This window comes from Thermobia domestica, chromosome 18 (assembly GCF_964235325.1).
Source record: "Thermobia domestica chromosome 18, izTheDome1.hap1.1, whole genome shotgun sequence".
Lineage (NCBI taxonomy): Eukaryota > Metazoa > Arthropoda > Insecta > Zygentoma > Lepismatidae > Thermobia > Thermobia domestica.
In genome coordinates this window covers 142048225-142076158 of record NC_137471.1, presented here as the reverse complement: position 1 = coordinate 142076158, position 27934 = coordinate 142048225, and the positions used below count along the sequence as shown (strand labels likewise).

General features: G+C 31.3%; 1 protein-coding gene across 4 annotated transcripts in view; it reads left to right on the top strand.

The window, feature by feature from the left end:
• LOC145674963 (NADH dehydrogenase [ubiquinone] 1 alpha subcomplex subunit 7-like) overlaps positions 1 to 27934 on the top strand; it is a 146085-nt gene that overhangs the window by 37610 nt on the left and 80541 nt on the right. The window contains exon 3 of one of the 4 annotated variants that reach the window (XM_081745274.1): positions 1311 to 11896. The exons of the other annotated variants lie outside the window; for them this stretch is intronic. Within the exon in view, the coding sequence (XP_081601400.1) occupies positions 1311 to 2286 (976 nt within the window). The 3' untranslated portion in view covers positions 2287 to 11896. Of the gene's footprint in view, positions 1 to 1310; positions 11897 to 27934 lie in introns of those variants that run through there. 4 annotated transcript variants of the gene reach the window in all.

Genomic DNA, 27934 nt, shown 5'->3' with positions numbered 1-27934 from the left:
AACTTTTGAAACTGTACTCAAAATCTGAGATATAGGTATTCTCTCGTAAGTATATGTTAACGTACACGCTGGGGGGATACGCTCCTAGTGAGCAGACATGTTAATGAAGGTGATTTTTAGGTGAATAAGCGAATAATTTAAGATTTGTTTCAGCATTTGTTAATATGACTGGTTCTCCGTGTCATTGTCCGTGTCTGTATAAGCATTACAACTGGAGCGGTTTTTTTTTTTTTTTTTTTTTTAAGTTAACCCTTCATTTTTCCATCTTTTCGCTGTACAGTTTGCTGTTCACGCAATTAATGTTGTCTGAAAAACTTCAATGTAATGTTTTACTTTATTTGATAACGTAGCCCATAGTGAATCAACTCATCTTCAACCTAACAGTAAAGTAATTTTTAAGTGTTGACTTTCCGTGCCCACCACGGAATCGATATTTGGAGAAAAAAAGTCGTGATGTATACAGCTTTAGCGGGAAGTAGAAGCACAAGCTCGAAATTTGAATTGAGAGATTTTAAATATTTGGCCTTCGATTTGACCTTGATGTGAGAAATCGGGACCAGCAACAATCCATTTCTTATTTGATAGGCTATCTAGATTTTCTTTAAAAAAAAAAAATGTCCGGTTTAACTGATAATTTTAGTGGTTTTCACAAGACTGAAGTAGGTTTCTTTTCGCAACCTGTATATATTAATGCAAAGTGGAAGCTTTCAATATGAGTGGAAAAATTAACATGCTTGTGATCATGGCTATCGCTCGAGCCGAATTATTAACTAAATAAACCTTAGAGAGCTACGGGGACAAGAGTGAGTACAACATTAAAACACGTTCAGAAAGGTTTAGTGGGGTGTGTGTATGTCACACAATATATATGTGCATAGTTATTGTCGGTAGATTTATTAAATTAATAAATCTCTTATTTATTACACATGCCACACACACACACACACACACACATATATATATATATATATATATATATATATATATATATATATATATATATATATATATGGGGAGTAAGGCATTTATTGTCTCATTTTGAAATTTGAACCTTCAGACTATGTCCTTTGGCCTAATTTTATCCCCCCCAATATAGGTTATCTAATTCGCACACTGACTAGGTTTATATCTATGTATTTACCACAATTCCTCGAAATTTCCTTATTAGTTTTGAATGTAAATTTCTATAATTTTGTCCAAAGAGACAACGCTATTCTTGACAACTCTTGCTGTACCATCAGAGTCTTTTATTCAATGGTTTCTAGGTATTTTTCAAAATTACTGATATTTTATGACACTGATATTTTCAGATCCCATAAAACTTCGTATCGATGTCGAAGAACAGTGCTGAAAAATTTGGACTTCTCTACATGCACTGAAATAAATACTTCCGAAAATAGTACAAATGTAACCACTACTTCTGAGAAATGTATACCATCTATTCAGATGGCGAACGATGCAACATATTCGTCACGTACTTCCCGCAGAGGCAAGAAAGGCACTCTGGAGTCAAATTTGATAATGGAAGGAAGAAATTTAGACAACAAGGATTGTTCTCACTCAGGTAAAGACAATCCGAAAGAAAATGGGAAAATTCACATGCTTGGTCACACAGGTGAAAGATCTCATAGCTTTATTAAGAGTAAGAAAACGTGGAATCTGAGAAAGGATTTGAAAAGCCACTTTACACACAGAGGTACAAAAACACTGGTCTGTTTTCTTTGTGACAAAGCCTTTACGCATAGACAATATTTGAAGAAGCATATGTTTATTCACACAGGTGAAAGAAAATATACCTGCGATCAGTGTGGCAAAGCATTTCTTTTTAAAGAAAGACTCAAAAGACACATCTTGACACACACACGTGAAAAACGAACTCCAGGTGAAAGAAAATACATATGCGGTCACTGTGGAAAAGCGTTCATTGACAAGTGGACGTTAAAATGCCACGTATTTACTCATACGCGTGAAAAGCCACACATATGTGTTCAATGTGGTAAAGCGTTTGCTCAAAAAGCATCCTTAAACATCCATATCTTTACTCATAACAGTGAAAAACCACACAGTTGTGACCATTGTGGAAAAACGTTTACCTCAAAATACTATCTCAAACAACATGTACTTAATCATGTAGTTAAGGAACCTGTTACGTGCATTCATTGCGGAAAACGGTTTCCTTGGAAAAGTAGTTTGGGAACTCATTTGTGTACACATAACCCGAGCCCAGCGAGAAACTTTTTTTTTCTAGAAAACCAGCTGACAAAGCATATAGAGAAAAGAAACTAATGGGCACACTGGTAGCCTTTTCTTTAATAATAGGCCTGAAATGTATTTAAAGAAAATTACTCTCGATTGTCACTATTATGCCTTCTTTGCTATCAGTTATAAGAGTATGTGGTTCGTGTCCTACGGTTCCCAAGGAGGGTTTGTGCATTTACTATTGTCCGGGATTCGATCCTTTATCCTTTGAGTGTCTCCTTTATACTTTGATAACAGATTGGATCGTCCATCAAAGCTGACCATATAGCCGCTGGACAACGCGTTCAGAGTTCGGGTCAGAACGTTCTGGAATATCGACATAAAAGTTGGCTCTATTGTATTGTTAGTGCCGATACGATTTAATAATATGAAAATTATTACGTCGCATATGCATTGGTTGCGTGAGCTGAAAAGGAAAATAAATTAGATTATTTCTTAAAGCTAAAAAACATAAATTTAGATCATGATGATTATTTTTGAAAAGGATACTCAAGATTTCACTTTTCACTTTAATTAACAACACTAAAACTTCATAAACACATATTACGTTACATTTAGGCACTTTGATTTGAATGATTAAATATGATAATAGGATTTTAGCACTTGGTCCATTAATTGTTGTTGTAAGCACGGAAAACGCGGTTGTCGCGAGTGACCGATTGTGTTTTGTTACATTGTTGGTTTTCACAATTTCATTGTCACCGTTCACTCACTTTGGTGCTAAGGGGAAATCATTTTTGGTGATTCCAGGGGGGATGTCCTGAAGATTACGGGTTGCTCTCCTTTCATCTTCTTTGCTATGAATAGAATGTGTTTCATTGCTCTGCCGCTTCTCATCGTTGTTAAGACGATCGTAAAATAAACAATCGTATGCGAATGTTTTAAGATTTCAGATTATCTTCTTAAGACCACATTTTCATTATCATCGTCACACCAAATAATTTGCATTGGTTCATGATCGTACTATTTACATTTTTCTTCATTTTGCACTATTTAAAATAAAACATTATTTTTGACTCTAAGTAGTCGTACGTTGTGGTCCTCTTAATTACACCAGTCAGACTAACTTAACTTTTCTCTCCGTCTCCTCGCGTTGCTACGCAGTGGATAAGCTTTTGCTGCAGTCTGGTGATGTCAAAGTTAAAAATAGCTATGACAACCCATAGGCAGGAATTTTTAGAGACGACGTTTGCTTCCTGAGCTGAATTTTAGCACCTTACTTGGGGAACCTAGAGGATCACCGAGATCTCCGTCGCAGACGCGACGCACACACATATGTATATTCGTCTGCTTGCTGAGAAAAATTCTTGAGAGCGCTTTTATACGAGTTGAGTTAATTTTGAGTTTAACGTCCCTTTTCAGCAGTGAAGCTATATGAGACGTGGACCTACTGATTAACGTGGAATCCGAACCACATGAGCTCCCGTCGGAAATCGAACCCGGGTCTCCCGCGCCAAAGGCGCGTGCGCTAACCGCTTAGCCACGGAGGAGCTCCGCTTTTATACGAGGTTTACTCAAAAAGTTAAAATTTTCTTGATAAATATTCAATAAGCTGAACCATATGGTTACATAGGCGCTCAACAGGACGTTTGTTTTGATAGAGAGAAAAACAAACAGAACACTGCAACACTGATCACTTCAATATTGTCACCAAATTTCTTTCACTGGTCATCTAAGGGTTGACATCAATTAAGTCTTCTCGTAATAGAACGGTGAAAAAATTTTTTTAGAGTCCAGTCGAAAGTACGGTAACGAGCACGTGGGCCATACAAGACGAACTTCGGATTACGGTTGGGCCATAATTTTAATAAAGTTTATCGTCTTTTATTATATTAATATTTGTTGTTTTAAAATACTTAGGTGCCACAATTTCAAACACATCAAAATACAAACAAAGTTATTATTTTCTTTCAAAATAGTATATTTAATAATTCGAGTAACGAATTACTTGTATTGTTTACCATTAAACACAAAAATATTATAAGTATACTTAGTAATTATTATAACCAAAAATATTTACTAATATAGTGCCTTGTACTCTTAAGTTTCACGTGAATTAATTGTGTTATTATTCTAAGAAAGCATTCATATTCAATATTTACTTTTATAAAAATAACTTCCAACACATTTGAAAAACTAACACAATAAATGTATACTTCTTTTCATTTTTTTATTATTGGTTCTATTATTTTAATTATCATTACTACTATGAAATAAAGATATGGCACACAAGTTAAATTCAAGTAAGAATACACATAAATATTTTCAGAATATTAGTTACGATATCAAAAATTTCTGAAATCTACAACAACAAGTAGATAGCGAACCTCACTTCTTGGCCAAAACTCCTAGCTAACACATTTCGTATATATTTTTAGTCAACACAGAAGGACCCAAGAAACTATACTAAGTTGCATAGCCCAAAGTGAGATTGCATAGGCTTTTATGACATTTAAAATCAAATCGTGAAATTATTTACACCTTCCTCTCTGCTTTTCTCAACTCGACTGGAGACGAACTATGGTAGCATTAAAAGGTGGTGAAAATAAATTTAGAAGATAGAGAAACCAATTGAAGGAAATTATTTGTTATATATTGCTCTGTTTCACCAAACTATAGCTATGAAATTCACAAGAGCTCTACTACATAATACAAATTCAAATAATTACAGAGATGAGATTTTAATTTCATAAAGTTTATCATCAATTTTTATTCAAAGGGAAGGATTAGGAACTCTATATGGAATGTTAAGTTACTCTGTATTTTCTATATATTCATCTATTTTGGTATTATATTTAGCAATTTTTGATAAAGTTAATTTCGATTTTAAAATTAGGGGAAACTTTTTTATTAAAATATAAGCTTGAATATACTTATAAATTAAACTATATGATATTTTAAATAACTGAATAATATTATCTATACTAAATTTGTTAGTTTCCTTTAAATAATTTTAAAACGCTCCACGAACATAAACAACTAATAACGGAATTGAATTAAAAACTATTTCAAATCTACAAAGTTCTGAATGAAATGTACTAATGTTTGATTCATTTATAAGAGGAATTGAAGTTAATAAGTTATTAAATGAATCGATATTAATAGCAGAATATTCAGAAAATACGTTATTCCAAATTAAGGTCTTATGTAGTTCTGCTTTTATTTCCTCAAATATATTAGGATGCACTTTTTTACACTTTTTTCTACATGGTTCTTCGTGCTTTAAAAGATTTTCTTCTGCTTTTTTATAGGCTGTTTTGAAAAATAAATTAATGGTTGCTAAATTACTTAAATCATTAAAATCTAGAGAATGAAGAGCTTCTACTATCAAGTTAACATCTTTATAACTAGCAATAACTTTAGCTAACCTAGTAAAAGAAAATTCTTCACTTACGTTTCTAATACATTGTCTGTTATATTCACTAGTCATACTATAAAAAGTAACGGAGCGCTCTCTTTATATAAGGAAGTTGTTTCACCACATTTCATCATCATACATACAATCTTGGTCATGAAGCGCTGCAGGCATCAATTGCACACTGTACCACATGCACATACATATATCCAGTTTACAAGCAAGTTTCAGTTGAGAGAACAATAACATACATGTACATGAGATTTATAGCCTCTCTCTTTCCCTTCCTCACACCAACGCAACTTCTAGCTAGCAGTCGTGAGATGGAGCTGTATACCGATCATATTCAAACACTTTGTCTTTACCAGAGAGCGCTGTACCGATGACGTAGTGGAATAGCTGTTATACGACGTCACTGAATCCACAACAAAATATCTCTCGAGTCTCTTTCTCTCTTTCCTTCCCATCAACACTCAGTGATAAACTACATGATATGCAACACAATCTATTGAGTAGGTGAGTAACTTCTTAAAATACCCACCTAGCTAGCAAATATAGCTAAAACATCAATGTTCAAAAAAGAAAAAATGTCAGTGTTTCCAACTCAATAATTTTTTCGGAACGTTCCAGGATTTTAATTTTTCAAGATATCGCTTTAAAACATATAGGGATGAATTCACCCCATTACTAATAAATATGATAATTGTTAAAAGTGAGTTGGTAACACTGCAACCTCACCCCCAAATAACGTTAAAATTCAATGGCTCGGTCCCTAATTAACCGATTTCAAAAATTCAAACGGCAAATGAATACTAATAACATAACCAATTTTATAAAATGCATAAATGGTTGCATAACCCACAGAATATTTCTCCTTTTTCCAATATCTCTACTAATTTTCACTAAATCGAAAAAATAAAAATATTATCATAATCTACATTTAATTCTAAGACTTCCTTCAAGAATAACATTTTTCCAAAAACTCAAAAATAAACCCGTAAAAAATTCCCGAAATTTTCAATTTGTAATAAGTCGGCTAAATACCAACCGATTTTCAAAATTCAAACAGCATTCAATAGAGAAATAAATTTACTATCTATTGAATGTCTTATAAATTGCATAACTCTAAGGATATAATTACAAAAACTCAAATAAATCTCCTATTAATACATATATCTTTAAAATTCAAATGACATTATGTTCTGTATATCTAAAGGTCTTAGTTTTTATAGTAATGAAACCATAAAAACACTAAATCACTTATAACATACTTAAAATTACAAGTTCGGATATTGATAATGAAATCATATAAACACATACACTTATACTTAAAATTACAAGTTCGGATATTGATAATGGAATCTTCTGCTAACTTCGTTCTCTATAGGAAACAATTACTTCTTAAACTCTGTCCATTGATCATAATTCAAGCTGAATAGACAGCCGTTAATATCAAAAACTATTTCAACTTCGGTTTGAACATTTTTCACAATTACATTGAAATTATTAGTAAGTATAAATTTCTTTTGGGGATCCATTCTAACCACTCCATTTTTTACTTCTGAAGACATATTCTAGTCATTTTTATTATTGTTAGGATTCACAAAACCAATCCTCATTTGAATTTTACATACAGAATTCAACAGTTGGATAATTATCTTTTAAACCAGTGTATTTAATTTTTATTCCATCTTTAACGATCCCATCAATCATTTTATCTGTTAAATGTTTTGTAAATCTAGGTGGAAGAAATACTTTAAACTCTTCACATTCAACTAAAATTCTCTTTCCAAACTTAGTTTTAATCTTTTGCATTTTCACAATCTTATATTCTGTATTTAATTCTAATTCTCTTAATCCAATAACCTGTTTTTGTTCAAGACTTCCAAGTTTATTTAAAAAATCAATGTGTTGAGCCATCTTTTATTATATAGGAAAAATCGATAAGAGAATATAATCCTGACTCATTAATAAAAACTGTGTGGTTGTGAGTTTGAAAGGGGTCTTGAAACGAGACCCCTTGTTCTATATAGATAATTTTATCTTCTTCATCAACATGTGTTCTAATTTTTTTTCTGTAATTTTGTATTTGAGCTTTTTTTTGTTTCTAATAGTCTCGAATTTCATTAAGTATATCATTGATTCTATTAACAATAACCTTTATATTTTCCTCTGTTAATTCACCATTCATTAACTTAATTACATTAAGCTCATCTTTAAACAATTCAATTTGATTCACCATATTTTTATAATATTTTTTCTTCGAAGCTATATTAAATCGTGTTGATAGACCAGTGATAACAGCAGAAGCCGAAGCAAATGCAGTTGTAATAATTGTATATACTGTAACAGGAATAAACACATTGATGAACCCTGTAGAAGCTGATAGTAGAATTGATAACGTAATAAGAGTAGTATAAACACATTTTATTCTCTTAAACTTCCTTTTGTTTTTCATTAATAACTTCTCAAGATTTAATATAGTATTTTCAATTAACACAATTAAATTCTCACGTGGTATGTTATCTGGAATATTCATTTATTAAATAAGTTTTTATGATATTGTCATAAAAACACTTACAAACTAAACAGATCTAATAAACATATAATTGATTTATATCTTCTCAATTATTTTTTCTTTTTGTACATCGTATTCTAAATTCTTCTTACCAATCAAAACATCATAACAAATCGTTTTATCTGGTACATCGCTTTCAAAATTAACAGTCAGTTTCAAATTAGTTCTATCACTTACAGTTACTGATTTATGTTTGCTTGTATTAATTACAAATATCGGTCTATTTTTTAAAAACTCTTTAGAATAGTAATACATCTCAGTGTTTCCAATTGTAGCTCTCTTATATATCGTATACATTTCGTAAACTTTCAAATACTTATGTTTCGCAAAATCTAAGTTTAAAGATTCTAATGGAAAAGATTCGTTTCTAGAATTACAAAAATGGATATTCTGAACTTTACAATGATCAAAATAGCTTGAATCTCTTTCTTGATTATCATTTCTATCAGTTTGAAAAAAGGCAATCACAAAATTAGACATATCAAATTCAATTGAGTTAAATTGTGTGGTTAAATCAAACTCTAAATATTTGCCACTAACTGATTTCTGTAAACATTGATATGTGTTGAAGGAAATAGGAATCTTACCTTCTTTTAACATATTAGATTTTAGCAAGGTAGCATAGTTAGGTTCATAATTAACAACAGGCATTCTTAACTCCATATTTGTAATCTTAATTTTACCTGGATGTGATTGATCATTCTCATATGTTCCATCTTCCCTTTTTTGTTTTCCAAATAGCAAATGCATTATCATCAGAACCACTTCTTTTAAATATATATTTTAATCCACCTTTCCACATAATATCTTTATAATCAGAACAAAAGCCTGGTAAAAGTCTTAATAGAAATACTATTTCGTCATCTGTTCTTCGCTATGTAATTCCTTCCCATCCACATTCATCATAATAATTTGCCTCTGGTTTTGAAATCGTACATGTATTTACAGCTGTTGAAGTTAAACCAGGATAATCAATAATATCCAATATCTGCCCATGCTTACTAACTTGTATTTGAGAAAACAAATGTGGGAAGAAGTTATTAATAAGTCTAATATTTTGACCAGTAGTATATTCACCATTAGCATCTCTACCTCTAATTTCAAAAGTTAAATAAATATCAGCATAATAAGGATGAACAAATCCATCTCCAACATCTATATCAAACTCAATAGATCTATTCGGTTTATTAAATTTTCGATTGTTTTTTGATTAGGTTTAAAGGATTGTAATTCATATGACTCTATTTTATCCATTTATTATAAAGAAAAAATATTTGTAATCGTTTTATGAATTAAACTCATAAAACAACTTAAATATAACTTCTCCAAATATCCTTATTCCTATTCACTTGAGTAATGATTTTTAGAAAACTATACCCATCTGTAAACATTTTTAACACTATAATGCATAAATGCCCACAGATTACCTCGTTAAAATGTTGAATACGGCTGCTATTGTACTCTATATTATGACCAAGATATTTTACGAGTGTTTTTGGTGGATTACCTCCAAATGAATCAAACTCATGCTTTCTATTTCCTTCTTTTCAATAACAAATCCAATGCCTTCCTATATTATTAGACGTATCAAAATTAACAATCCCACACTCATTCTTCCTTGGTTGTTTAGGCAATTCATCACTCATAAATACACTTCTAAAGTTTCTTATCTTAATTTTTTTAACAACTTGTATTAGGTCTAAATTACTTAAAGGGTTAATTTCTTTTTTCCTTTACTGTTTTGGATTTTACGTTTTTTGAAAGCTTACCACCTTGTTTTTCTTCCATTGCTAAGTTATGTCTCTTTGTTCTTCTAATTCCTGTTTATTCTTTTTTACATCTTCTACAGCTTTTACAATAGTAGCTACACCTCCAGCAGCAGAACCAAGAGCGCCTATTAAAGCTAAAATTGTTGGAATTGTAAATATAAAACCTCCATAGTGAACTTTATTATCATTCGTCTTCATTTCTTTGTTAATTTTTTTTAACTTGTGGTATAGAAAGAGATAAAGACAAACCTTTTTCTTTATTTAGTTTCTCTTCTTTTTGTTTGAGTTGTTTCTTAGTTAGAATGTGATCAATATTTAATTCCTTAAGTTCGTCGTGAGGAATAGTAAATGTAAAACTTTTCAACTTCATATTTATTATATAATTAAAAATTTTTTATGAAAAAATTTCCATAAAAAGCACATATAAACCTAAATCTAAAAATACTTATAAACCTAAATCTAAAAATACTTATAAACCTAAACCAAATCTTACTTTTGTGTTCATAGCTAAAGCAGTTCCTAAAGCTGGTAAACGTTCTGTTATCAAGTTTGCATCTTTCGAGAAAACTCTTTCCCATGCTTTATTTTCTAATTCTTTGTCTGCAATATGTCTAGAAGATGTATCTTTATTATCTCTGTAGTAAATATCATGTTCTTTACAAGCTTCATCTAGTGGGTTAATTCCATTGTCTCCTTCTAATCTTTCTTGTAGCTTAGTTCCTGGCAGTTAACCCTCCAAGTTTCCCTGAAGGCTGGACTGTATCTTAATGGATCATAGGAGTTGGTCAGACCCCTCACCACCACACCCGTTCAGACTCTGAGACGGCTCCATATTAGACTGACCATTATATTTCTATGTTGCATAATTCTTTGCATACAGTTTTAAATAGCTTCTCTTTACTTCTTCGTTCTCTCATTCTAAGTTTATTTCTCTTTTTCTTTTTCATGCCAAATAGGATCTTGTTTATGTCGATGATAATAAACCCTTCTTACTGCTCTCTTTTTATCCAAATCTCTTGTTCTCTCTCTGTTAAATGAATAAGCTCGAAGAACATTAAGTATAATATTTTTATCAAATTTTTCAAGCTCTTGTTGTTCTCTAATTCTTAAATCTTTTGTTGCAGAAACAGTTACTATCTTAATAGGTTCAATGAGAATTTATCTATTCCAGTAGTTCTCATGTATTCGCTAATATGTTTAGGATTATTATTTCTAGCATCATCCCTATGAAAACCCATTCTTTGCGATAGTCTTCTCGTTGTACTTCCAATATAAATTTTATCATCAATGCTATTTATGATTTTATAGATAACACCTTTCATATTTATTTTTTCTTAATCAACTTTATTATACTAACTCATTTTTTATTTTGCTAACTAAGGAGCTCGCCTGCGGATTATCCAATCCTAATCGTTATTACCATTATGTTCGGTCATTACCCGAGTTCCCCCTAAAAGTTTCCAAATAGAGGTGGTAGATTAGGCTCTAAGGACGTTCCCGCAACAAGGTGTGTGTTGCCATGCTCTTTTCAAGCACGACAGCGGCCCAGTTGACCGCAAAATTCGTATCCTGGAATATGTAATTCAACTGGAAGTTTATTAAGCAAATCATTTAGTAGTCCTTTTCCATACTTCCCACTGTTCCAAAACTTTGGTGGTAACGTATTCAATATCTTTATCAGATAACCTATACCCTTTGGATCATTAGGAATAAATTGTGCAAGTTTAGAATTAATCATATCCACTATGCCTACTTTCTCATTGTAAAAGTTATCATTCCCAGCTTTTTCTTCTCCATCTATAACTATCAACCTATCAATTAACTTTCTCACATCATCCATTCATATATATTCTTTAGGTAATTCGTTGTATATTTTTATTCCTTCTCCTGACTTTAGTGTTTTCTTTTTCGGTGGTGTTAGTCCTAATGTTGGTTTTATATATTCATCCCAAATGGGATATATTTCTAGATATTTTATATATTTCTAGATATTTTTTACCTCTGTTAGACCTTTGTTTTCTTCTACTTGGATCGCTATCTTGAAATGCAACATTAGAGTCAATAACTATGTGTGTATATTTTTGTAAATCATCCTCACCATAATTTGTCGGATTGCTTCTTGTCAACTTTTCCCATAAACCTTCTGTTCCTGTATAATGTCGATTGTTTATTATTAAATCATCACCATTTATTTTAACATCTTTATCTCCAATCATATTTATTATTTTTCCATCCTCATTATATGCTTGTATTCCGAAAACCGTATCATCTCTTGTTGTATAATATTTTGTAGCAACTTTACCAAATCGTGTCCCTTTTTCAATTGGTTCTATACCTTCTACTTTATCTTTAATTTGTTTTCTCATGTGCTTAATTTCTTTAGTCACAGGTGAATCATCCTCACCTATTGAACTATCATAGCTTGTTCTTGAAGGTGTTTCAAATAAATCAGAATCTAATCTTGCACTTTTCTTTACAACTGGAACTAGCTCTTGAATTAGATTTTTATTTTCTTCTGTTACTTTTGCTATATTTTGTCCTAAGCCTTCAATCGCATCTATAACAGGCTGATCTTGTTCTTTATATTTCTCATATTTACCTCGATTAATTCGTCTAATTTCCTTAAATCTTTTCACAAGTTCTTCTTTTAACTTTATATATTTCTTAGCTTCAGCAGCATCTAACTCACTCATTTATTATATAAAAAAATAAAAACGTAACATAACGTGCACGTTCACCTACGTTCAATCACGTTCTCTATACTTTTAAAAAGTCTTTAATTTTAATTCTGTATTTTCCATTATTCGTTTTCCTAGTCATATCTATTGTTAAGAAACCATGTTGTTCTTTCCAACACCTATTGCAGAGTGATTGTAATTTTTCAAACGACATATCAGATCCAACAAATTCATCATATATATGTTTTAAATTTACATTGTCCTGTCTAAAAATACAAAGAAAATTTAAGTTATCTCTTATTAGCTGTTTTGGTACTTTAGAATATGTTTGTCCAAGATAGAAGCAGTTTAAACCTTTATGCCTACCTCGAGTAAAATATTCTCTAACGTGGTTTTGTTGTTCTAAAATGAAATCATCAAACACAACTACAGAATCCTTCTCACACTCATCTAATGGAATAATCTCTTCGTTGTTTCCTTTTACTATTGCAATTGTCTTATTAATATCTCCTTCTACGTCTTGGAAAAGTTGTATTAACCGTTGATATTTAGGTTGATGTAGACTTTTAGAATAGATATAAACATTCGCATATTTAAGCCAATCTGGCGCTAGTAAAAAATTATCAATCATTAACGTCGTTTTTCCACAACCACTACGTCCTATAATTAAACATTTTATATCATCAGGTTACAATATACCATTCTTCTTCTTTTTTACAGTTTGATCTAATAACCTTACTTGAATATCCCATTTATTCATTTCAAATTTTATTATATAATAAATGAAAGTATTTAATTTAAACGGTTATTCATCTGAACTAGACATGTATTTACATTATCCATTTGAAAACGATTTGGAAGTAGCAGTTGCAGGATTTTACACAACATACTTAACTCCAAACATTACAGAAATAAAATAATAAGTTAACAATTTGTAGCAATAGTCCTGTACTTTCAGAGCAAGTCATAGTTCAACCTTGCCAATATAGTTTAAAGGAATTAGAAGAATATATAAAATCTAATCTTCCAAACGAATTCGTATCTAATAGGAGTATTAAATTCACCGAAGACAGAAAGACCAATAGAGTTAAAATACTTAGCAATTTGTGTGATATTACCTTAGATACTATTAACACTGTATTAGGTTTTAGTAAGAAGAAGTTACCTACAAACTTAGAATATGTTGGAGATAAACTACCAAAATTTCATCCATTTGATACTATAAATATTCACTGTGATTTAGCAGAAGGTATGATTTTAAAACATAATGATACAACACCCAACGAAACAGATTTAATAGCAACGTTTAGAACAAATGCAGAGTTTAGAGAATCAATTATATATGAACCTAAAGAGAAGATATTTTTCCCAATTCATCACACCAAATTTAATAATATAAGAGTTTCAATTCGAGATGAGAATGGTGATTTGATTGATTTTGGTGGAGCTCGTATAACTGTTCTTCTCGCTGTTAAATAGATATAAATAAATTTTGTATATAATAAATATGGATATTTTTGGTAATGCTACTAATGAAGAGATCAAAAACAGTAATCTGGATAAAGTTTTCACAACAAATAATAAAACATGGGTTCATTTTAAAAAGAAAAGACTTGTTAATGTGTCTGATGCTATTGACCAACAAGATGTAGTAACTTTTCATCAGTTTGAATCAATAATTAGCCAATTTGTTACAAAAGATTTCCAAACATCAAACAGAGTAGCAAATATGTTCATTCATAAGAAAGAAACTATAAATCTATTATGTCGATTGAGAACTAAAAATGTTAAAGACCCAATCTTTAGGATATTTAATCTGTCGAATGGTTATAAGTTTCTCTATAATGGGAAAATAATGCATATGGAATTAAGTATAGATAAATACTACCTACATATATTTTTGAACGATACTGTAGTTGAAACTTTACCTTTAGACATTAAAAAAGGTAAAACTTCTCCTTTAGACATTAAAAAAGGTGATGTAATTACGTTTCAAGCAAATAAAAATTCAGCTTTCGAAGAAGGACAATTATTAACTGTTATTATGTACATAGAAAGAGAACTTAAATGATTTTCTATATAATAAATAGGATGTATTGTGTTAAGTGTAAGAAATCAACAGATACAAAGAAAGATACCATTAGGATAGAACGAACAAAGAATGGAAAAACTTTAAAGAAATGTATTTGTTCTGTATGTGGTATTACTAAATCTCAATTCGTTAAAAAGAAAGATTGACTAGAAGAAGGTGAAGGTATTAGAGAAGACATTATACAAGAAATTCACAAACCTTCTAGAAAGAATTATCCTAGGTTAAGTGTAATTGTTAAAGGTATAGATGACTTATGGCAAGCTGATCTTCTAGAAATGGATAGTGGTGTGTTAAAAGGAATCTCTAAGTTAAATAAAGGCTATGAGTATTTGTTAACGATTATAGATGTATTTTCGAAATATGCATTTGCTGTTCCCGTTAAAGATAAGAGTGGTAAGAATGTTATAGAAGCGTTTGAGCCAATATTAAAAATTAGAAAACCTAATAACTTACAAACAGATCAAGATAAAGAGTTTTACAATAAAGAATTTAAAAAGTTGATGGAGGTAAATAAGATTATACATTACTCAACCTATAATGGTAAGAAAGCTTCTGTTGTTGAAAGATTCAATAGAACACTTAAACAGAACATGTGGAAGAAGTTCACAACACAAGGAAATTATAAATGAATAGATACATTACCAACACTAGTTAAAGAGTATAATCATCAAATTCATAGAACAGTTGGTTTAAAGCCTGTAGAAGTTAATAAAAAGAATGAGCAAACAATATTAAAGAAAGTGTATCAAAAAGAATATAAGCGTGTTAAGCCCAAATACAAATTAGGCGATCATGTTCGTATAAGTAAATCGAAAGGGTTATTTGAGAAAGGATATACACCTACTTGGTCAACAGAAGTATTTGTTATTAGCGAAGTTATTCCATCTAATCCACCTACGTATAGAATTAAAGATTTAAAAGAAGAGGATGTACAAGGTAGATTTTACGAACCACAACTATTAAAGACGAAACACAAAGATGAATACTTGGTGGAGAAAGTGTTGAGAAAGAAAGGTGATAAAGTATACGTTAAATGGTTAGGATTTGATGAATCACATAATAGTTGGATAGATATAAGTAATGTAGTGTAAATATATAATGTCTTTTATGGTTGTTATTACATAAAAGGTTAGTATGAATAGCGAATCATTCTACTTGTGTTTAAGCTAAGATTAATGATGATTGTTTTAGTTGTAAGGGAGCACCCAAACTCAATCAACCTTCTAAATAAAGTAAAAGAAAAGTATGATTGTCATGTGGACGGAGATGATAATGAGATATTTATAAAGGTAAGGGTTAAGTAAATATAACTTTTATGATTATTAATCATAAAAGTTTAACATTAATCTACACTAACCTAATTCTTCATGAAAACGTGCTATCAATATCTAGAATAAACCGGGTTATCAATTGTTATTATTATGTATAACCGTTCTACACAAAGGACAAGTGTTATTATTTCGTAACCAGGTAACCATACACTCAACACAACACATGTTCGCATGCTGTTTTACACAATTGAGTTTTTGTTTCTTTGCATATTGGACATTCTTCTGAGTCTTCTATTAAGCGTAAACCTGATGAAAGTAATATTAGTTTGTTTCTAAGACTATCCCTAACATGTTTATTTACTCTTAAGAATTGAACTATATTGATCTTGTTCTTGATTCTCATTATAAAGCTTTCAGAAAAACTATTCGAACAAGTATATGCTATCACACTTAAATTTAAACCTTTGCTTTCAAACTCGAGAATGAATTTTTTGCTTTTATCATCTAAGCTAACATTTGGCCAATCAACTCTATTTTGGTATTTTCTCACATGTGTTTCATCTAGTTGTGGTGTAATAGCTCGCCAATTGATAAGAGAATTAAATTCGCTCAAGAAGGTTGTTAGTTCTTTTCTTTCAATATGACACTTCTTAGAAACTGCATCCCAACAGAGTTTATCTTTAAAGGTTCTTAGAAACTCAAGTGTGAGCAAATTTGTAAGATAAAGAGATTATTTCCGATTGTAAGTATTCTCTAAATTGTGTACAAAAATTAATAGCTTGTTTCTCTGTATACTTTCTCCAGTTATTTTTTTCAGTGAATGCAGGCCAATCAATCTCTTCTTTAAACTCATTAAGAAAATCTTCTGTCATTTGTCGAGCAAATTCATCAGTGTAGTAATGCCATTTTATATGTTGTCTTACATGTTCTTTATGTTATAATACGAATTCTGGTTTTAAATGAGGATAAGACCTTAATCCATACTTTCGCTCACACAATTTATCCCAGAAAAGCATATCGCCATACTTATTAATAATGCTTTCGTGTTGAGTCAGATCTTTTCTTCTTGATAATCTAACCCAATCAATGTGTTCTTTGTGATTTTCAATAAAAGAAAGTGATAGATTATGCGTTGATGTAACTGAATACCAATTTATCTTGTTTTTGAAAGTATGTAGAAAGTTATTGGATAAATCCTTTATTTCTGAAGTTTGTCTCCATTCTTCGACAATTCGATTATTAAGTACATCTATAACTATATTTTTACAAAGTGGATTTTCAAAGTAGTTTACGATATGTTCAGGATTTAATTCTTGAGCCATGTCTTTTATAAGTTCAGTTAGTTGTTGTGAACTTGTGGTAGTTGTTCTGTGTTCGTTGATTAAGGTTATTAGTTCTGCTTTTGTAAGCTTTGAATAACCTCGTATTCCCTTTTCTTTACATAAGTTTTTTAATTCAGCAACAGTATGTTTAATTAAACTCATAAATACTCTATCGTTTTATATATAAATTTTAAAAAATAATGATCATTTTTGCTAATTTTCTATATAATAAATATGAAGACATATTTTGATTTATTACATGATAGACTTAAACTAATTCATAATGATCTTAAACTCATAACAGCACTACTAGAGAAGCAAATACTGTTAAAGGAAAAAGAATTATTAATAATACAACAAAAAACATCTGATTTGGATAGTGATGATGAATATAAATATAGTAGTGATGATTATGACGATGATAAATAAGTTTACAAAAATGATTTAATTTTAATATGTGTATATGTAACTTTGATGGGTTATTCCCATAAAAGTCGTGTTCTAATACAACGCGTAATATGTAGACAATGGCAGGAGTGTACAATGTTAAGTGTTGTATTAGGATATATGGAAGTAAAAATAGTACAAAAATGACTAGAAATAATCCGGCAAAGATAAAAAATTGAGTAATAGTAAGATTTTCTATATAAAACGATAGAGTAATTATGAGTTTAATTAAACATACTGTTGTTGAATTAAAAAACTTATGTAAAGAAAAGGGTATCAAAAGATATTCCCGATTAAGAAAAGCAGAACTGATAGACCTTCTTAAACAATATGATGATGAACAGATTAGAAATATATTCCCATTTAAACAAGAAGTAATTGAAGAACCAAGAATCAAAGTTGAATCAATACCAATCGATGTAAAACGTCAGAACATTGCATTAAAATCAAGATTAGAAACATGGAGATTTACAACAGATTATAAGTCACAAGATCCACTTAAACAATATATTACTACAACATCTAAAGCCATATTAAACAGATTACAAATTAGCTTAAGTAAACATAGTTCATTGAAAGCTAATCTTCATATAAGTTGTACATATAAAAAAGGTGGAGAAACTCAAAACTTCTATTTTAACACTGAAAACCAAGAAATATATCAATCAAGTAATTTAAAAGAAGAAATAACTAAGATGAAACAAAGATTAAGAACAAGAATGGGTGAGTTCCAAGCTAGAGGTTCTGGCTGGGCTCTTATAAACATTAACTTTTTACAACTAGCAATCGTCAAATATACACCATATAGAGGATCAACATACATAGAATTACCTAAACAAATTCAAAACAAAAAGGCAGTAATTAATGTAAAGAATGAAGATGAAAAATTTTTTTATATTCATTATACAGAGCCTTATATCCTACAAATTCACATCCTGAGCGAGTACCAAAAAATAATGAACTTTTGTTAAACTTAGAATCTAAATTAAAAAATATTCATTTTCCTGTAAAACTAAACGATATTCCAAAAGCTGAAAAATTATTTGATATTTCTATAAATGTTTATGCATATGATAAAGACTATTCAATCTATATACTACATCACACACAAAACAAGCAAGAAAATCATGTCAATTTATTATATACAAAAGAACAAAATAAAGATCAAGTTAAAACACACTATTGTTGGATTAAGGATTTAAGCAGACTAGTATGTGCACAGTTAACTAAATGGAGAGCTCGAAAATATTTATGTGACAGATGTTTGTTATACTTTTACTCTCAAAACGCTTTAAATAAACATGAGCAAGATTGTTCGTTAAATGAGCCAGTAAAAATCCTGAAGAAGGTAAATGTGTTGAATTTAAAAACTACCAATACCCAATGAAAATGCCATTTGTGATTTATGCTGATTTTGAATGTTTGTTACATAAAGTTATGGCTTGTGAAGAATGTTATCCAGATTACGAGCCATATACGAAAAAATATCAACATAAGCCATCTGGATTCTGTTATTATGTAGTAAAGAGCGATGGAAGTAAAACTAATCCTGTTTTGTATAGAGGTAAGAACGCTGCTAATAAATTTATAAGACTGTTAACAAAAGAAGCCAAACACATATCGAACATATACAAACAAAATAAAGAATTACCATTAACAAAAAGTCAGAGAAAAGAGTTCAATGAATCTAAATGTTGTTATTACTGTAAGCAGGAGTATACTAAAGAAAATCATAAAGTTAAACACCACGATCATATAACAGGAAAATTTATAGCATCTCTATGTAATAACTGCAATTTAAAAGTCAAAGTACCAAAGTTTGTACCAGTGATCATACATAACTTGACAGGATATGACTCACACTTTTTTATAAAAGAGCTTGGATGTAATAAAGAAGAAATAGATCTAATACCCAATAATGAAGAAAGATACATATCATTCAGTAAAAAGGTTGGAACTATTAAATTGAAATTTGTAGATTCATTTAGATTTATGGCTTCTAGTTTAGACAAATTATCATCAAACTTGAAACCTGAGCAAATGATACATACACAACACTTTTATCCTAATCAAGAACAGATTCAACTTGTAATTAGAAAAGGTGTTTACCCATATGATTATGTTAACAATTGGGATAGGTTTAGAGAAAGAAAATTACCACTAAAGGAAGCATTCTTCAACAAGCTTATGAACACACATATAAGTGATGAAGATTATGAACATGCAAGGAAAGTATGGGAAACATTTGACATTAAGAATCTCGGACAATACCATGATTTATATTTGAAAACAGATGTATTATTGTTAGCAGATGTGTTTGAGAACTTTAGAGAAACATGTCTTAAAGCTTATGATCTTGATCCAGCTTGGTATATGACGGCACCAGGTATAGCTTGGGATGCAATGTTAAAGATGACAAATATAAAATTAGAATTGTTGTGGGATTATGATATGGTATTAATGGTAGAGAAAGGTATGAGAGGTGGGATTAGTCAATGCTCAAAAAGATATGTAAAAGCAAGCAATAAGTATATGGAAGATTATGATAAGAATAAAGAAGATTCTTACTTAATGTATCTAGATGCCAATAACTTGTATGGGTGGGCAATGAGTCAATATTTACCGTATAAGGGATTTAGATGGTTAAGCGAAGATGAGATAAGAGAAATAGATTTTACAAGTATAATTGATAATTCTGATACTGGTTATATATTAGAAGTTGATCTTGAATATCCTAAAGAATTACATGACTATCACAAAGACTACTCATTAGCTCTTCAAAATATATGTCCGCCTGGTTCAAAACAATCGAAGCTATTAACAACCCTATATGACAAAGAAAAATATGTAATTCACTATCGAAACCTAAAACAATGTCTTTCACTTGGATTAAAACTTAACACGATACATCGAGTAATAGAGTTCGAACAATCAGATTGGTTAAATAAATATATTGATTTAAACACACAAATGAGAACGAAAGTAATAAATGATTTTGAAAAAGACTTTTATAAGCTCATGAATAATTCAGTATTTGGGAAGACTATGGAAAATATTAAAAGAGAGTTAATATCAAACTTGTAAGTGATGAGAAAAAATACGAGAAACTTGTAGCAAAACCGAATTATAAGAGTACTACAGTTTTTACGGAAAATTTAGTAGCAGTTCACATGAACAAGGTTAAAGTGCAATTTAACAAACCGATTTATGTTGGTATGTCAATTCTAGATTTGTCAAAATATTTAATGTACGATTTCCATTATAATGTAATGAAACCAAAATATCAACACAAAATAGATGTTATACAGATATCGATAGTTATATATACCATATCCAAACAGAAGATGTGTACGAGGACATGAAAAATTATATTGATTACTTCGACACGAGTGATTACCCTAAAGATAACAAATATAAAATACCACAAATCAATAAGAAAATACTTGGTAAGATGAAGAATGAAATTAAAGGCACAATCATAGAAGAGTTTGTGGGTTTAAGAAGTAAGATGTACAGTATAAAAGCACCTCAAATAGATTTAACAGATAAAGACTTTAAAGGTAAGTTCTATAAAGAAAAGTGTTGTAAAAAAGCTAAAGGTGTTAAGAAGAGTGTTGTGTATGAAGAACTTACATTTAACGAATATAAGGACTGTTTGATTAGCCAAAGAGAATATTATAAAAAGATGAATTTAATTAGAAGTTATAAACATGATTTGTACAGTATAGAAGTGAATAAGTTAGCTTTAAGTTGTGAAGATGATAAAAGATGTGTTTTAAAGAATGGGATAGATACTCTACCATGGGGGCATTATAAGATAGAAGAAAAATAAAATATATACAATTCATTTATATAATAAATGCCTAAGCAAAACATAATAAAATTAGACTACTTTCGATATTATTGTACAACATGTAAATCAATTGCAACGCAAACTAAAAAAGAATGTACAAGTGACTTCTGTAGCTTTGAAAGATGTAGTAGATGTGAAGATTATGGATATGATTATATTTGTAAATATGTAGAATAATTTAGTTGTAGTTTTAGATTGTAAGTTTTTTAGATGTAAGTTTTTATGATTTTAAATGTCATAAAAGCCTATGCGATCTCACTTTGGGCTATGCGACTTAGTATAGTTTCTTGGGTCTTTCTGTGTTGACTAAAAATATATACGAAATGTGTTAGCGTGGAGTTTTGGCCCAGAAGTGAGGTTCGCTATCTACTACAACACTAATTAATCATGATACTTTACATTTATTACATTCTGGTTAAGAATTGACCAGGAATGGACTGAGCAGTGGATGGTTTGTCAGACCATTACACTTTTTAAAGTGTCTGCCCTCCTAAATTTGGAAGATACCACTCAAATTGTTATTATTTATTCATTTCCAACCCGGATATGAGGGTTAATTATAGAATAAAGGGTTAATATTAAAAAGAATATAGAAGGGTATAATACGAAAATTGCCTATGCCGGGCGTTACAAAAATATAATGTTACCCAAAAGTGGAGGGAACCTCATCTCATGCCTTGGTGAGCCACTTGGCATATTTTTCCTTTTTCGATACAAGGCTTCGGCCGTCCGGAAGTTACATAGTGGATCACTAACGCCAACATATATTATGCTAGCACTACAAATAAAGCTTGCATTGCTATACAACTTTTTTTTGAATTACCAAAATCATTGCAAGTGTCGCTTTCATAAAATATAATCAGCCCGGCACGACGAAGTTTTTTGTTTATCCTACACCTACTCAAGGCTTTTTCAACACAAAAACAATTTTGAAAGGCTTCATTTGCCAATGAACGACTAACATGAATGTATAAATTACTATGTGGTTTTCACCCATTCTGATTACTTTAAAAAGCGGTAGCTTAGAATACAGAATTTATTTCTCAACATGTATGATTGCTGCATAGCACAAGAAATCAACTAACTTATTACTACTTGAATTGCAATTATTTTTCTTTCGTGACGTTTTTCTATGCGCACCGATTTCACTGTACTCAAAATGAACACTAAATTGCCTTTTTCGCTTCACTAGATTTTTCCGTTTACCTGTATATTTGACCTTTGTTATGACGTCACAATCAGCTGATGGCATATCACAGATAGTAATTGGTGATTGACATTTAATTTTGCTACTACGTTCATTCTCAAATCGCTTAGACGTAAGGGGTTTGTTCACCCAATTACCACATTCTTCCCGAAAAGTTTCGTGATTTTTGTTGTTTACAGGTGGTGAGTGGTTAACACCTGACCCCTTTACTAAATCATTAATTGTTAAAATGCCAGTATGATGCAGTTTAAAATTTTTGTCACTTTTTTTCAAAAATACATGTAGAGTATTGGTTACCATGGTGCGACGAAACAACTTTACGACTACGACTACTTGTCTAAGCTTTGATTTGACTTTGGCATTTATTTCTAAAAGAAGATTTACAAAAAAACTTGAAAAATTTAGAAAAACAATACAACATACGTTTAACTCGTTTTAGTTTTCGTCTGACTTTATGTACTTTCCTTTTATGTTGTCGGTGCTTTTTGCCACAACCAACTTGTAAATTATATTTCCTTACAATTTGACAAACTACATTTCGTAACCTACTAAAATTTTCTTGACAGGTTTTCAATTTCTTCTCCCACGTTACTGAGTTATGGTCATTACCATTAGGCCTACCTGGCATAAAGCCGTTTGTACTATCTTCTAAATACACAATTTAAGTGCAAATAATTACGCAGAAAGTAAGGCATCTCATTTGTTTCATCTGTATTTCTTTAACTTTCAACTTACAGCTAAAAAATTATTCTCCTCTTGACGAACCTCTACAACCGTGACAGACACAAAAAATAAACAAGTTTTGTAAAAGGAAATACATTCTAATTTACTGGTTAGCAAGGTGCCGTAGAAGCAATTTTGCCTTAACAAATACAATACACTACAAGGATGCGTGAATGGGCTACTCTCGCCTGCATTTTCAACGCAATTTATTACTATTCTCATACACCTTCTGTAGTGGAGCACGCATCGCACCTAAGAATGCTTTTTGTTCCTTTAACAAACAGTGACGGGGACAGCTGGCTGTTGACTCACGCACACAGCCGCAGTGGACGTGACCAACTCGATGGTTGAGGGTTGCGATCGAGAAACCTTTCAAACAACTGAGTCGTTACTTTTTTTCTCTTTCTGTTTCTTTTCTTTCTAGAACGCTATTCGAAAGAGACAAAACAAATTCTTTGGCTTTGCCTAACTCAACATTAACGTGATTGACAACAGGGATTGTTTCTTTTTCTACCTTTAATTCACACTCAGATATTTCTTCAACCTGTTCAAATTTATTGTCAAGAAATTCAATGTTAGCTTGATTTATAACAACAGCTGATGGTTGAGAACTAACACATGGCAAAATAGTACAACTTTCAACACATTCATTTTTCACTGTTCGTGCGTATAATGTTTGAGCTACGGGGGCAACGTCCCACAAAATACCTTCAAACTCAGGTCTAACAAATTCTAAATTATTTTCAGCAAATTTTATTTCCAATGGTACTGTTTTCCTTTTACAATTCTCGCGATTTTGAATCTTAAATTACTAACTTTTACAGAAGGATGCACAAACGTTACAACTTCAGGAGAATCAGTAAAGCTAACCCATTTTGGTGGTACTGTTTTACAATTTGCCTTTCGGTCATCACTGGAATCCGTATTCCTACTAACATTATGATACTTTAAATGCTTTTTATATATCCTTTCAGCTAACCTTTTTTGCAGTATATTCTATATCTGAATTTGCGCAGTGGATTTTTAACTTACGTTTAATGTGTGACAAAGAAACAGATATTAATTCAAAAACACATTCATCTTTGACTTTTCGATAGAGATCAGATTTACGCAATTCACGCATTTTAGCAACAATTTCATCTTCAATTTCAGCCCTATATTCTATGTTCATTTCTAGAAGAGATTTTGCAATTTCCTGCTTAGCTCTTTTACGAATTTCAGATACTTCCTGATCTACCTTTAAAGCATTTTCGACTTCTAACAATGTAAATGGTTCTCTTCTATATCTGAATTGCCTTTCTACTATTAAATACTCTGTTTCTTTTCAAATTTTTCGCTTTTCATGCAAAACAGGTATCATTTTTCCATTCACGTACATGATGATTGATTTACTGTCAACAAAATTAAATACTAAAAAGGCACTACAATTTATCTTGATAAAAAAAAACAATTAGCGTCGCCCTTATGCAATTTTACCAAACGTTCCTGTGCTATCGGGCGCCATCTATAACAGTATGTGGTTCGTGTCCTACGGTTCCCAAGGAGGGTTTGTGCATTTACTATGGTCCGGGATTCGATCCTTTATTCTTTGGGTGTCTCCTTTAGACTTTGATGATAGGTTGGATCGTCCATCAAAGCTAACCCTGTAGCCGCTGGACAACACGGTTCAGAGTTCGGGTCAGAACGTTCTGGAATATCGACATAAAAGTTAGCTCTATTGTATTATTAGTGCCGATACGATTTAATAATATGAAAATTATTACGTTGCATAGACTTTGGTTGCGTGAGCTGAAAAGGAAAATAAATTAGATTATTTCTTAAACCTAAAAAACATAAATTTAGATCATGATGATTATTTTGGTAAAGGATACTCAAGATTTCACTTTAATTAACAACACTAAAACTTCATGAACACATATTACGTTACATTTAGGCACTTTGATTTGAGTGATTAAATATGATAATAGGATTTTAACACTTGGCTTATTAATTATTGTTGTAAGCACGGAAAACGCGGTTGTCGCGAATGACCGGTTGTGTTTTGTTACATTGTTGGTTTCCACAATTTCCCTGTCCCTGTTCACTCACTTTGGCGCTGAGGGAAAATCATTTTTGGTGATTCCAGGGGGGATGTCCTGAAGGTTGCGGGTTGCTTTCCTTTCATCTTGTTTGCGATGAATAGAATGTATTTCATTGCTCTGCCGCTTCTCATCGTTGTTAAGACGATCGTAAAATAAACAATCGTATGCGAATGTTTTAAGATTTCAGATTATCTTCTTAAGACCACATTTTCATTATCATCGTCACACCAAATAATTTGCGTTGGTTCATGATCGTACTATTTACATTTTTCTTCATTTTGCACTAGTTAAAACAAAACATTATTTGTGACTAAGTAGTCGTACGTTGTGGTCCTCTTGACTACACCAGTCAGATTAACTTAACTTTTCTCTCCGTCTCCTTGCGTTGCTACGCAGTGGATAAGCTTTTGCTGCAGTCTGGTGATGTCAAAGTTAAAAATATCTATAACAACCCATAGGCAGGAATTTCTAGAGACGACGTTTGCTTCCTGAGCTGAATTTTAGCACCTTATTTGGGGAGACGAGAGGATCACCGAGATCTCCGTCGCAGACGCGACGGACACACACATATGTATATTCGTCTGTTTGCTGAGAGAAAAATTTTTGAGAGCGCTTTTATAAGAGGTTCACTCAAAAAGTTAAAATTTTCTTGATAAATATTCAATGAGCTGGACCATATGGTTATCAGTGTGCTGAGCCTTCTTGGCGCTAACGCCCAGTTTAAGTTAAGATGTGTCATAAAAATTGGCTTAATTTTCTTCGAATTCTTAAATTAATGACAAGAAGTGCATTTCTTAAGGTCTAATTTTTTTCTGTATAATTCTTCGCACCTTTTTATTTTAACTCACGGCACATTCATCTATTAAGCCGTTATTAGAGATAACTATTTGTTGTGCACAAACCCATTTTAAAGCGAAGAAGTGTCCGTTATTGAGTTAGATATTTCTTTTTTTATAGTGATGGGCCTGAGGTACGGATTACTTTGCATTCAAAACAAAATCGTTTCAAACATCCTTCGTCCAGAACTTGCGAGTCCTATTCTACATTATTGGTGATAATTTTCCTTCGTTTTTAATTGTTTTAACAGTAGTGGGTACAGTGTCTATCATTGTAGACTCTCATATGCCCACTGCTATAAGCGTGATACGCGTATTGAACTTTAGCGCCACTTGTAGCAAACTATTTTCCAAACTGACTAAACAAAATAGATCGAAATATCCTAAATGTTAGTACAAACAACAATTGTGAAATTAAAGCACAATTTATGCTGAGGCTAGGTAGGATAAACTACACACCTTCATACTTTTATGATCATATTCAAAAGGGTTTTTCATTTCAACTAGGCATACCTGTTCAGTGGAATTGAATTCACAGTTTTTAGGCAACCATGGCTTAGGCCGTAACGGCAAAAGGCATTGAAATTGAATAGAGTAGTCGGAGCTTATATTTTGGGAACTCGCCTAACAAAATTCAGAGAAAAATCCAAAACAAAACAAATTGAATTTCGATATGAGATATTCCAGCGATTAAAGTCGTGAATCAAAACATGCGAAGAAAAGATGATGCCTACGAGTCGGTCGTTCGAATCAGCTAGGCCTGTTTGTTTCTTTGTTCAAATAAATATATCATAACTAACTTAGAAATCCGTTTTATCTTAAAGAGGTATGTAATTTGGCCCCCTTTAAGGAATATAATAGTGCTTTCTTTTGAAGATCTTTTTTGTTTTAGGGAGACTGACAAATTTCGCGTAACTGAGCGTGTTTAAGATATATTTTTCAGAGTAAACTATGATGTCGAACATGGGCAATCTCATATATACCAAGCAACGGCTTCAGGACATTGTTAGTGCAGTTCGTAAAGGAGAAAAAATTACAACTGCTCCTCAAAAATATAGTGTACCTAGGTCAACATTGCAACGCCAACTCAAAGATCCCGAGAACACTACATTTGGCCCAGTCCTGTTTTAACGAAAGCTGAAGAGAATCATTGTTGAGAGGTTAATAACTTCAAGCAACAAAGATCTTCCTCGGCGTAAGGAAGATCTTCAAGTTAGTGCTTAGTCGTATTTTAGTCTACATGAAAGACCTAATCCGTTCAAGAACCATTTACCAGGATCAAAGTGATATATGTCATTTCTACCCAGACAACCAGTATTATCTCGTAGAACCTCCGAAAACATTAGCCAAGGGCGAGCTAACATGAGTGAATGTCATATTCGGAAATGGTTTTAAGAAAGTGAAATATATTTAAAATCAGAATTTGTTTCAAGTTCTGGAAGATGCTCCAAGAGTACATAATG